Source organism: Rhinoderma darwinii, chromosome 7 (assembly GCF_050947455.1).
Source record: "Rhinoderma darwinii isolate aRhiDar2 chromosome 7, aRhiDar2.hap1, whole genome shotgun sequence".
Taxonomy (NCBI): domain Eukaryota; kingdom Metazoa; phylum Chordata; class Amphibia; order Anura; family Rhinodermatidae; genus Rhinoderma; species Rhinoderma darwinii.
The window spans coordinates 70,001,910-70,017,180 of record NC_134693.1 but is presented as its reverse complement, the minus strand read 5'-3'; the positions used below and the strand labels follow the sequence as shown (position 1 = coordinate 70,017,180).

General features: G+C 38.8%; 1 protein-coding gene across 4 annotated transcripts in view; it reads left to right on the top strand.

Moving 5' to 3' along the window:
• The window catches only part of RBFOX2 (RNA binding fox-1 homolog 2), a 262,780-nt gene extending 248,304 nt beyond the window's left edge, over positions 1–14,476 (top strand). For all 4 annotated transcript variants that reach the window (XM_075833520.1, XM_075833519.1, XM_075833517.1 and 1 more), the window contains one exon: positions 5,509–14,476. In XM_075833520.1, the coding sequence (XP_075689635.1) occupies positions 5,509–5,553 (45 nt within the window). In that variant the 3' untranslated portion in view covers positions 5,554–14,476. The remainder of the gene's footprint in view (positions 1–5,508) is intronic.
• Positions 14,477–15,271: the final 795 nt, after the last annotated feature.

Sequence of the window (15,271 nt, the reverse complement as noted above, 5' to 3'; positions counted from 1 at the left end):
TATATAGGGGCACCAGGTAGGGCCAAATACCTGGCACATTCCACCTTGTGCAGCAGTGAGAGCGTCTAGGAATATTATATGCTGGCTGGTTACTAAAATTAACTGTAAAATACTTTTTCAAAGCATCAAACATACATTCCGTTACATTATCAAATAATTCACCAAGCTTTTCTATATTATGTGAATTTTTGTAACTGCTAAATCTACAAGTGTTCATGAAAAATCATGGTCATACCGGCCCAAACAGTAGCTTATTTTCACTTCCAACTAGTAGTATCCCTTAACTTAAGTGATGTCACATTGACCCTTTTCCAATTTCCTTGGGTCTCTTCTCTACAGTCCACCATCCCCAGGTTCGCTCCTTTTTTTAATATTGGCCACCCACCAATGCCGAACTATTGGAAGAGGGACACGAACATTTGTCCACTTATTGTCCCATTCATCTTTCAACTGTTCATTTAGGGTTGAGGCACGGGCTGTCATCAGGCAGATGAGTACAATGGTCCAGGCTCCTGCACCTGCTTGCAGTGGCTGGTGTGGACCCATGTTGGTTTTCCCTCAAGCTTTACTAAAGTGGCTGTGGTTAGCTGGACACACAACTTCACTGAGAATTTTCTTGACTGTGTTCTTTGCAATAGGGGGAAGATACTGGCCAGGCTTCAGGCCACCCTGAGAACAGGTCTACGCATACCAGCACATATTCATACACACCTATCTTGGGTTAGTGTATGTAATCTATCTGCAGTCGCTGAAACAGGAAGTCTGGCCGGAGTGCACTTCTCAGGGGTACCTTTGCGGTTTTATCTATGTTACGCCATGCACATATCATGCAGGCTGCTACAAACCTATTGGCGGCATTATTGAATCTAGGGGCAAGCCAATTTGCTGATACCTGACATCACATACTCTCCTTGTAGAGGTGCGTACACCCGTGCACCAGGTGTGTCGTCATTGGGTATAGAGACCTGGGAAGACATAACTTAGCCCCCAAAGCCCAGAGGCCATCCTCTTTCAGGGCAGCCCTTTCTCTTGCCATTGGTGCATTTTCACCTTGTCTACTGGTGCCTGGATGCCCTTAAACACCTGGAGGTCCACTCTTGTCACTAGCAGGGGGGTGAATTTGCTAATCCCTCCTCCACCATCCAGGGGCAGAATTGCAGCTGCTTCGGCAGCCTCATCAGCCTTTCTATTGCCCACTGCCTCGAGCATGGTCTTCTTGGGGTGGGCTTGCACCTTTATTACTACTACTTGGCTGGGTTCTAACAGGGCCTGTAATACTTTGTCTACTCCTTTTGCGTTCTTAATTTGCTTGCCCGATGATTCAACAAAGTAATACTGTGCCAGATGGGTCTATAATCGTGGGTGATGCCAAAAGCGTATCTAGAGTCAGTGTAAATGTTGGCAGTCTTACCTTTTGCCAGGTTACAAGCCTCAGTGAGTGCCTCCAGCTCCACTTCTTGGGCAGAACAAGAAGGTGGGAGTGGTCTCTGAAAGATTACTTTGTGCATCTTGACTACCACATATCCTGTCTTGTAGGTGCCTTCATGGTGGAATCTGGAACCATCTACCAAAAAACATCAAAATCTGAGTTACTTATTGGCGTCTCATACGTATTTTGTAGACCTCCTAGCTCTGAGTTCGTTAAGTCGACACAATAGTGCGGTGTCCCATTGATATGTTACTGATCGGATTCGTCACTACTGATCAGTCTCGTCACTTCTCCCCTCTTTTGGACCCTGCGGAAGTATTGTAGCAGGGTTCAAAACTGAGCACCCCACTATGGTGAGGTTGGGTGGGGTGAGCAAGGCAACCTCATGCTTGGTGAAGCGGGCTGCAGACTGATATTTGGTCAGGACCTGGTGTCCAGAACTGTAGGAGGCTTGGACGCCCCTGGTATGCACTCCCTACAGTATCCCACCAGTCCCAGAAAAGCACAGAGTTGTCTGGGTGTGGCTGGGACAGGAGTGTCTTGTATTGCTACCACTCTATCTGGGGACAATTGCTTGGCCACCTGGGATAAGCTGTGGCCTAGAAAAATTAGTTTCTCTTGACAAAATTGCATCTTATCTTTAGATGGCTTGCAGCAGTTTTTTTGCCAAAAACAGGAGTCTTGGGGTGACATCTAGGCAGTCTTGTTTTGACTCACAGGCCAGAAGTAGGTCATCAACATACTGCAACACCTGGGTTCCAACAACGGGCAAGACCCAGCCTTGCAGTACTGCAGCAAAGGCCATAGTGAATTGGGTGGGGCTGTTGGCCAGCCCCTGGGGTAGCACCACCCAACAGTATTGCTTGCCTACATGTGTAAAAGCAAATAGCAATTGTAATACTTTATTTAGTTGGACAAAGAAGAAAGCGTCTGCTAAGTCAATTACTGTAAAGCAACAAACACTGTGTAGGATCTGACTAAACAAAGTGTGGGGGTTGGGAACAGTTGGGGTCTGTACCTTATTGACAGCATTAGGAATTGGGTCTACACATGTTTTCAAGACCCTCTTAATCTTTCAGCAATCATGGGGAGGGTCAGAATTTTCAATATCTGTATTTTAATTCTCTCCCTTCCATACTTTTGGACCCAGCGGAAGCAATGTAGCTGGGTTCAAGGCACTACAATGTTCGATAACAACATGTGAAAATGCAAGAACTTAGTGAGTCTAGTCTAGCACCAATCAATGGTGAAGACACCTCATCCCTAAAGCTAGATTTCCAGCAGTCCACATTTGCAGTCTATCTTTTATGCAGACGAATACTTGGTCTGAGCTTGTTGTAGTAATTCACGATGAACAGCAGTGTGGAAATAAGACACAATTCGTGTTCATGTTCTTTCTGACACTGCCACATACTCTAAACAGCTGCCAACTGAACCCCTCCCCTTCTCTCAGACCCTTAGAACTATGAATCTCAGCAAGACAAAATGCTGAAAGAAACAAAGACTCTGCTGTAATTATAATTCTAAAACATGACTGTACTCAGCTAACTTTAGTTATTTAAAAAGCCAGCCTATTTACACAACCTTGTACTTCAGTGTTCTAGGGCTTTTTTACACACTTTACTGAACTAATTGAACTGTTCGTTATTTTAGAGACAAAATGTTCTCAATCTGGATCGAAAGAAACATCAAGCGCAATACAAAGTACAGCTGGTTTTAGGAGTGGGGGAGCATGCAGCATAGATCTAAAATCAATGTTGTACTGTGGCCACTTGGTCTCCCAGCCCATCAGCCATGCAATACCTGCTCAATTTGTAAGCTTTGCTACCCTTTTCTTTTTTTTTTTTCCCTAACATTGGCAAGAGGTTTCCCACATTTGTCAGTCCATTCTCATTTGCACCAGTCTGCTCCTCGGCTTCCTCTACCGAGTCACACTGCATATGTGTGTCAATCATATTTCGTGTCATAATCCACTTTGCTCACTGCAATTTGCCTGGCTGTATTAGTCTTCATCATCACTAGTACAGTCACTCTTCTTGTCAATCTATCTCTATATACACCTACTATTCATATCAACTTCCTTGTTCAACATTCATTGGCACAATCTTCCATAGCTCTGCTTTTCCTATCAGTGCATGGTCTTTCAACCACGAAGCATTCTTCTATGAATGCTTTCCATCTTAAACTATCTAAATAACCTCCCTTTGACATTCCTGGCCACTATATCAACCGCTAGATGACCACCGTCCGGACGGTGTTTACTTGAACTACCCTTTTAGAATTCTTTGACATTAGTTCGAAGTTCTGGGAACTGTAGTACTTTCTAACCAGTCCTTTTTATAGTCTTACAATAGGATATCCTTTTCTCTAGTCTCTAGTAATCTTTATCATCAAACACAGTACAAACATAAGAAACAACCTCCAAACAAGACTATTCCAGACACATAGTCAAGGTCTACAAAAGATAAATTGTCACTACAGGTTGTTACATTCATATTGTTCCGCAGGCTGAAGTCAATGGGACCCAGCTTGGGACAGTCCACAGTCTAATTCCATAGGCACAAGGGATGGGTTAAACGGTTTGTTTACTTACCGTGGTTTTGTAGTTTCACCGATCCTTTGATTCATAGCGAGCGTCAGGTTAAACTGGCCCGTTGTGGGTCCCGGGTTTCAACACCAACGAAATGTCGGAGTAGCCTGGGCTTGGTACTAAAGGTACTCTAAGAATCCAGCCTCTGAGTCCAAATTAAGATAATGATGCATCGGAGAGATCACACAGACGCAGAAGTTCATCAGCATCACACATGTGGCATTTCCCTGGTGCTTGAGGCCTTGTGTGGTTTATTTATACACAATAAGACAATACAAAGTTGAAAACCAATAGAAATCATATATGATTCAGTTCCAGCCCAGTTATAGAGGTAGCTTAACCAATTACATTAAAGGTCACTTCATAGTAAATGAATATATTACTTGCATAGAGAAACTACGGAAGTATATCTATATAGGGCCTCAGGAAATGCTCTTGAGCCCCCTCCATTGGAATTAAAGTTTCAGCTTCGTTAATTTTGCACCTGAAGTGTTGCAAAGAAACGATAAGAGTTTCGGTCTCACTAAAAATAACAAAACCTTATGGTCTTGGTGTCCTAAAAACCTCAATATGTGATTAAATGTTAAAAAGAACAAAAATGTTAACTATACTACAGATTTTCTTACTGAATGGTACAATAATTACTCATACTACACTTGCACATAAAATACAGGAACTCCGACACTAATAACCTGTTTTTATGTCCTTTGTTGCTTGTAATTATAGAACCATGATTATTAATTTACGAAGTGTGTGTGTGTATGTGTGTGTGTGTGTGTGTATAGTGGATAGATATATGTATACTATTAGGCCGGGTACATACGTAGTGGAAATGCTTTGGATTTTATGTGAAATCTGCAACAAAATGTGCCGTGGATATTTGGCAGGTTTTTCTGTTTGTGTGTGTGTGTGTGTGTGTTTGTGTGTGTGTGTGTGTGTGTACTTGGTCTTTAATTTGTTGAAGAAATTACTGAGACACTTACATACATCTGATAGCATATTTGTTGCAGAAATGCAATGTGTGAAGATACCCAAACCGTAAAACTGTAAACACAAAATGGCAGGATATATTTAAAACTCTATTTATTAAGTTTCTTTCTTTGTTTTTCCTTCTATTAAGTTGTTTTGTTTTTTTTGTTGCAAAGATAGACATAACTTTTATTGAGACATACAATGCCATACATTTAGCTACCAGTAACATAATCGTTCTTTTAAAAGTGAACAAATGTTTTAGGTCTTTTGTATTTTATTTTAGAAGTTTTGTTTTCACCTAAGGAATGAATTGACGGTCATTCTCATCACTGTCATTTCCTCTGCTATAAATGTTAAATATCGGTAAGAGTTGTTGCTATCTTTTATTTAGGCTGGCATTCCTACTGATATTTATGCATGAGAAACTGCAACCTTCACTTCAGTATCTATTGATTTTTTTTCTTTCTTTTTTTTTTATTGGAACTGTAAAACTAACACTTGTGCTTTTCCTTTCCAGGCGAGTTTATACAGAGGCGGTTACAGCCGATTTGCTCCGTACTGAAGTGACGTAAGCCTATTGTTAATTCAACCTGGACAAAACTGCCCTTCTCCCCATTTGCCTGTTCCCCTTCCCTCTGTCAAAGTTTGCGAGGTCTGGCTTTTGCAATACTTAAAGAAAAACTCCTCTAGGAATTTTCTGGCAATGCAAGATGGATGGATACAACCGAAATATATACAAATCAAACAAAAAAGGACATTTTTTTTATACCTCAGCTTTCTTTCAAACTGCAATTTTTATTTCTGCATTTATTACTTGTTTTTTAAGGGGTGTGTTCATTTTGTTCCAAAGATGATATTATTTTTTTTTTTTAAACTGTGGTAAAAGTGCGTGTGTATATAATATTTACATAACTATGTGCTGTGAGCTTTTATTATTATTATTATTATCATTATTATTATTATTATTATTTCTGTACTTGGAAGAAAAAAATAGGACAACAAAAATGGTGATGCAACATTTATAGACGGTTAGGCCTTATTCACACAGTGTAGTTTTGTTGCAGTTTTCTATGCAGATTTTAAAGCCACAACCAGGAGTGGATCATAAAGGGAGGGGAACTATATAGGAAAGATTTTACTTCTCTTTTTTTTTTTTTTTTTAATGATCTAATCCTGGTTGTGGCTTCAAATACTGCACAAAAAAATTGCACGATAAGTGCACTGTGTGAATTTTCCCTATGGAGAAAGGTTTATCATTTCTAAATTACAAGCTCCTTGAAGTAAATGTTTCCTGGAGTGAAGGCCGGATTAATGAAGTGTTCTCCAAGACGTTTTTGAAAGATTATTAAGTAAATCTTTACAAAAGTCCAAAATCTAGAAATATTGAATTGGCATATTTTTACTACCTGCATTGTTCTGAGATTTCATGTGTTTTCCTAGCCATTTCATTTCTTAGCTAATGGAATTTATTTAATACCCTGTAAAGGAAAGTGTTTTTTGTGCAGGAGAAGCACATAGATTAATAGTCATGAATGCAGTACAACATTGACAATTATTTATTATTATGATTATTGCTATGATTATTATATAAGTATATTTTCAAACCAAAACATTTTATGCAGGAAAAAAACATTAAGCATTATATCTATTAATGGAACCTGGTTTAATTATTACTTCATCTAAGGTATATTTTGTCCTTTTTTATGTTATTAGCCTTATTTTAGCCTTGTAGTACTTTCTTATTTAGAACAGTCACTATAGTAAGAAATATAATATTATGTACTAGTTTCCACACTGCTGTTCTCCTATAGTGCTGGTCACAATATCCGTCCTAAAGGAAGGACCCATCCTTTAAATGGCAGCTCACAAATTTATCTGCTGCGTATGTTATTTAATATTTTATTCAGGCACTAACCCACAAATGTCCCAAATTATTTTTAGTGTTCATACTAGGCCATTTACCATTGCTTAGGTAAATGGAAGAGGTTATTTTTTTTAAATTTTTATTGGAGCCGTAATAATCTCCATTAACTTTTTTTAGTATTGAAATTCTAAATCCTTGAAATTTAAGGGAGAAGTAGATCAAATGCATCCCTTTAATGGGAAAATAGGAATACTACTTTGGGGTTTTCCTGTTGTTCCTCTGAACAATACAGCAGCTAATCATTTATCAGTCAGGTAAAAAAAATTAACTTTCCACAGAAGTGGATTGTAATTGTCTTCCTATAAGTGAAAAAAATTGTGATGTAAATTGTAATTTGCTACTTCGGGGGAATTATGTGGTACCATATTGCAGTTTTTTCATTGTGCACTGCATTATACTATATGTGTTTATCAGTAGCGTTTGAGATATGGCTGCAGTGACAAGGTGTCTGTTTTATTTTGGTTTTTTTACCCCCATTGCATGCGGTTTTATACATTTCACATAATTTGGGTCCTTGCATATTATGATTTTGTTTTTCTCCTTTTCAGCACAGCTTCAGTTGTTGCCACCATAGATCTTTTTACTAATAATTTCCACACAATACAGGCTCTTGATGATAGTAGGTTACTCAAACTATTGTGAACGCAATAGAACCGCAAAAGAGGCAATGTCTCATAATTATGGGAGCTCTATGCAAAATATTTTGAAAGTGTTATGTAAAGTTGTTTTATTTTCTCTTACCCTCCCCCACCCCTATTGCTCACTGTACTGCAGATTGGCTGCAATATAGTGACATTTGCAAGAATACATTTTTCTTCTCATCTTCTAAATGCTTTGGGTTACATATATTCTAAATTTATGCTAGTTGTACCAACTGGGTGTTGATATTTTTTTTTCCACCTGCATACGTAATTTAAGTCTATACATTTATATAGGATACATATTGAAGTTATGGCCAAGGATAGAAGCAGTGTTTGACAGAAGAGTGAAACTTAATAGAAATTCAGGTTTGTGATTGTTGGTGACTTAAGTTTACACAACGAACCATTGGAAAAAAAGACAAAAAAACCCCCATAGATTTAAAGGTATAGATTAATACAGGTAGGTATAGTTATCTATTAAAGCTGTTACTATCATCCATGCTGTAGCACAGGCATTGCAAATATGTGTGATACCTTGCTTTAGGTGTAACCGTCTCCAATTTCATGTCTGCTACATAGCTGCTAAAAATATGTATATTTCTACATTGTACTTGGCACGCCTTTAAAATGAATCTCCGTTTCTATTCTCACTTGAGCACAATAATTTGTCACTACAGCAGCTACCTTAACGAATTAGTTTTTATTGCATTTGATGCATATAATAAGGTGACCTACTTTTGGCCTTTGTTGAAAAATACAGTACAGAGCAGCTAGTCCAGTATAATCTTATTTATCATATTGTAAATAAAACTCACGTCCAATGAGTCATTTACTAAATGTTAATACATGACTTCACAACAACCGTCACTTATGTTGATAAATAATGGTAGATAACTGATCTAATACGTAAGATGGTTGGAAAATAAAGTGCCACTGTTATCTGTAAGGTGCTGTATAATCCGTTACTCCACAGATCTCCTCTAATCAGAAGATCCTGCAGGGTCGAACCGGTCAGGAGTAATGGAAATTCCTTTTGTCAGGCTGGGGCTACATAACAGACTTTGTAGCTTGACAGCTGCAGTCTATAAGAATGCATTGTTTGGGAGACGGTCGCATAACATAATATAAAAAAGTCATATGCAGGTCGTGAGCAAGTCGCATGATTGGAACTGCCGGTGTGTGGCCCTATCCTTAGCACTAAGAGATGATCTTGTAAATCAGGCTTATGTCATAGAGGAATAATGTCCTTTGACAGGTTATGTATATTTAAAGGGGTTGTCCATGTTGTAAAAGGAGATAGGAATGATTCCCATCCAATAAACAAAGTTTCTATTGTGTGGAAGTGTATCTTGTGCGGGGAGCACAAGCGCTGCACAATTCGTGTTTGGTTATATGACTGAAACATCTGTAGAAATGCATTGTTACAAACAACTTGGACTCCTGTTCATTTAAATTGGACGCGTGCATTTTTTCTATCGCGCAGCATAGACGTTGAATCACAGAATTGAAAATTAAGGATAATAATTTTTTTTTTTACGTTTAATACAATAAATAAAAAAGACAATGTTTCAGCTCATGCACATGCCGATGGATGCAGCATTTCACTGTCCAGCTATGACGCCACACTGCTGCACAAAAATGTCATCAGTCGTGTCTGGATCAGGCTAAAATAACATGGAGTTGTAGCTCTGTGTGTATGTATGTATGTATGTATGTATGTACACAGGGGGATTTTTTTCTATCGAATTCCATAGGAAACAAACACACTCTCTCTATATCTCGATCTATATATATATATATATCTATATCTATCTAGAGATATATATATATATATATATATATATATATATATATATAGGCCAAAAGTATGTGGACACCTGATCACACCTATATGAGCTTTTTAGAAATCCTAAGTATTTCAAAACCTTGGGTGTTAATGTGGAAGCGGTCTAACCTTTCTGGAAAGGCTTTCCACAAGACTTTGGAGTGTCTCTGTGGGAATTTGTGCTCACATTCAGCCAAAAGACTGTTTGCACACGGGCACAGTCTTGCTGGAACAGGAAAGGGCCTTCCCCAAACTCTTGCCACAAAGTTGGAAGCATACAGTTGTGCAAAATGCCTTTGTATGCTGTAGCATTACCGTTACCATTCACTGAAAATAAGGGGCCTAGACAAGACTCTGGAAAAGGACTTCAGACTGTTATCCCTCTGCCACCAAATCTAACAGTAATTACATGGCTACACAGTTGATATGGTCAAAAAAAGACACCGGTCCATCAAGTCCAACCTATAATCCTAACGTGTTGATCTAGAGAGACAAAAACCCCCATGAAGTAGATGCCAATTGCCTCATTAGTGGAAAAATATGGCGATCAGCATAAATTCCTGAATCAACGTTCCATCTCCAGAATCTAGTACTCATTACTTTGTAATATTATATTTTTCAAGAAAGGCAACAATGCCCTTCTTGAACTTGTTCAACGAAACAACCATCACAACGTCCTGTGTCAGAGAGTTCCATAGTCTCACTGCTCTCACAATAAAGAATCCTCGTCTGTGACCATGGTGAAACCCTTTTTCCTCTAGACGTAGAGGGTGCACCCTTGTCCTTGTTACAGGCCTAGGTGTAAAAAGATTAAAAAAATAATTCTAAACTGAATAGCCTCAAGTTTGATAACCATCCAAAGTACTGCAATCCACCCATTCCCTTATGGTCCTTCTCATACACAGGTGCCCAAAATTGAACAGAATATTGTGTGATCGGACTAGTGATTTGTAAAGCGGCAAAACTAAGTTCTTGTCATGAGCATCTGCCTCTTTTAATGCATGCCATAATTTTTTTTGTGCCTTTGCAGCAGCGACCTGGCACTAGTTGGTAAAGTACTGTCCACCAATATCCCCAAGTCTTTTTCAGTAGAAGTTTTACCATTTTAGTGCATAATTATATAGATGCTGAATAGATGCATAATTGTAAACCTTTTTACTCTGCCCAAGTGCATAACCTTACATTTATCCACATTAAAATTAATTAGCCATTTCTGTGCCCAAATTTCCAGCTTCCCCCAAATCCCTCTGTAGCATTACATTATCCTCCTCTGTGTTGCTTACTTTATAGAACTTCGTATCATCTGCAAATACTGAAATTATACTCTGTAAACCCTCTACAAGGTCATTAATAAACCTATTCATAACATGGCCCAATACTAACCCCTGTGGAACCCCACTGGTAACTCTCACCTAGTCTGAGGATGTACCATTATTAACCACCCTCTGTTTTCTATTACTGTGCCAGTATTAACCCAACACATATTTTTCCCTAGTCCCAGTAGGCAGTATGAATTCCAGTAGGGAGTGTTCTGGCATCTGCCAAACCAAGATTCATCCATCAGACTGCTCCAGTGATGGCGTGCTTTACACAATGGTGTGAATGGGGATCTTGTTTGCGGCTGATTGTATGCAGCTGTTTTACTATGGAAACCTTTTCATGAAGCTCCTGGCGCACATTTCTTGGGCTCGTGTCCCTTTCAGTGGCTGTATGGAACTCTCTAGTAAGTGATTGAGCATAGACAATTTTTGTATGCCACGTGATTCAGCACTTTTTCATCCCGCTCTGTGAGTTTGTGTGGTCTACTGCTTCTTATATACTTCCACTTCACAATAATAGCGTTTACAGTTGTCCGGGGAAGAATTAGCAGATCAGATGAACTTTCACAAATCGACTTGTGGCATCTTATGACAGTTCTGCTACGTTTTAAAATCATTGAGCTCTAAAGTACGACCTATACTACTACCAATGTTTGTCTATGAAGCTTGTATGGCTGTGTGCTTAACTTTATGCACTTCTTTACAAGGAGTGTGGCTAAAACAACAGAACTCCATAAATAGGTTGTGTCTAAATACTTTTGGCCAAATAGTGTGTTTATAGATAAACACACTATAATCTAAGCCCACTTGGCTCTGAGCTACATCCCCCAAAAGCACAGCACCACATACAGATGTAGCCATTTTTATCTGGACTTTTAACGCATTAAATACACATTGACAAGAAGTTTTAAGTTTTTCTTTTTTAATGGCTTGTGGTGTGTGATCACGCTGCAGCAAGTTATCTGTCGAGATAAACTTCGCTACATACGTATGTGGACCGATCAAGAGGCTTACCTCTCCATGTCCGCTCAGGCTGAGGGTGTTTTTACATGAGACGTTTTTGTTTTTACCACAGTTACGAAATCGCGGCAAAAACAACTGCATAAAGGGTGTTCTAAAGGCACCCTTAGAGGTAGAAACTATTAGCATGTATAGTGAGAAAAATCTGTCTCACCGTTTAGCAATTGTAATATTTATTTATTTAGCATAGGCAGTTGTAGTATGTGGAGTAATATCCTACAGCTGTTTTGCGTGTGCCTACGTTTTGTCAAGGCCTTGGCCTTGGCGTTTCAACAGACCCCATCCCCTTAAATACAAGGCAACTTTAGTCATACATAACAATTTTGATACATAATACACAACATGTATATTTATACTTTCACAGGGTCTATGGTCCTGGCCAAAAGTTTTGAGACTGACACAAATTTTGTTTTTGCAAAGTTTGCTGCTTCAGTGTCTTTAGATATTTTAGTCAGCTGTTTCTATGGTATACTGAAGTACAATTATCAGCATTTCATAAGTTTTTAAACTTTTATTGACAAATACATCAAGCTTATGCAAGGACTCAATATGTTCAGTGTTGACCCTTCTTTTTCAAGACTTCTGAAATTCGCCCTGGCATGCTGGATATCTGCTTCTGGGCCAAATTCTGACTAATGGCAACCCATTCTTGCCTGATCAGTGCTTGGAGTTTATCACAATTTCTGTGTTTTGTTTTTTTTTGTCCACCCGCTTTTTGAGGATTGACAACAAGTTTTCAATGGGATTGAGATCTGGAGAGTTTTCTGGCCATGGATCCAAAATTGAAATGTGTTCACCGAGCCACTTAGTTATCACTTTTGCCTTGTTACGTGTTGCTCCATCATGCTGGAAAAAGCATTGTTCATTACCAAATTGCTCCCAGATAATTGGGAGAATTTTCTCTTGGAGGATGATTAGATACCATTCTTTATTCATGGAAATTTTTTCAAAATTGTGAGTGGACCCACTCCCTTGGATGAAAAGCCCACACATGAATGGTCTCAGGATGCTTTACTGTTGGCATGACACAGGTCTCATGGTAGCACTCACCTTTTCTTCTCCGGACAATCATTATTTCCCAAACAGTCTGAAGGGGGCCTCATCAGAGAAAATAACTTTACCCCAGTCCTCTGCAGTCCAATCCCTAATCCCTGTACATCCTGCAGAATGTCATTCTGTTTGATTTTTTTTCTTGGAGAGCAGTGGCTTCTTTGCGTCCCTTCGTGACACCAGGTCCGCCTCCAAAAGCCTTTGCCTCACTGCGTGCAGATGCACGGACACCTGCCATTCCTGAGCAAGCTCTGCACTGGTGTTGAACCGATCCCATAGCTGAATCCTCTTTATGGGACGGTTCTTGTACTTGCTGGATTTTCTTTGGCGCCCTGAAGCTTTCTTCACAGCAATTGATCCTCTTTCCTTGAAGTTCTTGATGATCCAATAAATGGTTGATTTAGGGGCAATCTTAAAAGCAGCAATATCCTTGCCTGTAAAGCCCTTTTGATTCAAAGCAATGATGTTTGCACGTGTTTCCTTGGAGGTAACCATGGTTAACAGAAGACTATTTCAAGCACCATCCTCCTTTTAAAGCTTCCAGTCTGCTCTTATGAGTGATAAGTGTCATGCCGATTGAATATCCGCTGCCTTGTCCTCGTTCACTTTCTCCTGAGCTAACAAGAAGATCACTGAATTGATGTTAGCAGGTCATTTTGCGGCAGGACTGACATGCAGTGGAAATGGGGTTTTTGTGATTAAGTTAATTTTCATGGCAAGGAATGACTTTGCAATTACAATTACCCTGATCACCCTTAATAACAATCTAGAGTTAATTCAAATTGCCTCTATAAAATCTGAAGCAGCAAACTTTGTGAAAACCAAAATTTGTGTCCGTCTTTTGGCCGCCAGGACTGTACACAATTACATTTGGATCAACCATACACCGTTACATATTTTAATTTAAAATGCAATTAGATTGTTCCGGTCATTAAGAACCGATGAACCAATAGCTGCTGCCTGTAAAATCAATTCTGCCTCATTTTTGAAGCAAGAGGTTATGTCTATCCCCCCCCCCCCCCCCACACACTTGAGTGTGTTTTATGCATAAAACATCGGGCTAAGTGGATCCAAAAGGAAGGAAATGTATAAAGAAAAGAGTAATGCATCTTCTTTTAAATTTGCGTCCACTTCTTTGTTTGTCTAAAAAAAAAAAAAACTGCACCAAAAACCACATCATAACTGTGTGTATGATCCTGGACTAAAAGAAAGACTGATACTTCTCCTTTCTGTTTGATCCATTCCTGGCTTGGCTTTAAAAAATTGCATCAAGACTAAATGTGTGAATCCAGCCTCAGGGCCAGATGGGCGAAGTGCTGGTACCAAGGCAAAAAAAAAAAAAGCTTTGCTCCATTCAGCAGTGACCTGTGAAGATGCACACTTGTCATTTTTGTTTTTTTGGTGCGGAATGCCATATTACCAAATTTTTTCACATAGGTTACACTTGGACAACCCCTTTAACTTACATAGTTTGACTCTAACCTCATTTTGATGTTTGTATTAAGTTTTTTCTTTTCAAGTGCAATTTTCTTTGAATAGCAAAGGTCAAGCTGCCATTGCTTTTATTGTCTAATTTTACGGTCTGCGCCTGAAAGAGAAGTTCACAATAATGTTTTAAGGGAAACTGTAATTAAAATGTTTGCCATAATCTTTTAACTGTATATTTGTTTCATGTAGTACAATATTGCATTAAACAGATTTATTTATCCATTTTTAAACTTTATTGATCCTTCCTTTTTTGGGGCAAGAATTTTATCATATTGTTGTGGTCTAACACTGCCCGTTGACATTAGACCTTTGGTTGCATGTCTCATCTGATTTTAACAGGGACAGCATAAGTATTTGGATGCATGCATCAGATTGCAGTAGACAGCCGACTGATTTTGAAGAAAATACTTTGTGGAAAACAATAGTAATTGAAGGAAAAGAAAAAAAACAGCTGCTCACCTTTCCCCCAAAATAACCCTACATCAGAGCTGTCTTCCGTCTTCATTGACATAAACATGCACTTAAAGGTGATTTTTAAGGTTACAGGTTTACACAAAGATCATCAAATGCCTGGTGGAAACCTCTTATTGCATCTACTAATTTTGTCCCATAATTGTAGCTATATGTACTATGCTATATAAGAGGTGTTAGTCTAAGGCCACTTTTACATTTAAGTATTTTGGTCAGTATTTGTGAGCCAAAACTAGGAGTAGAACCTAAACAAATAAAATGTGTATTGGAAAGATTTTCACTTGAGTGTTTTGGATCTACTCCTGATTTTGGCTTCCAAATACTGACCTTTGTTTGAAAGAGACCTAACGGTATGTGCACACGGGTCAGACTTGCTACACAAAACTCTGCAGCAAATCATACCCATATACCATAGGGAATTCTAGTTGAAAGTTCACACAAAATCATGTTTGATTCGCTGCAGATTTTGAGCCGGATTTGCCACTGTGGATGAAGTGATTAAAAAAAAAACATGCATCTGGCATTTTCATAGCGATTTATCA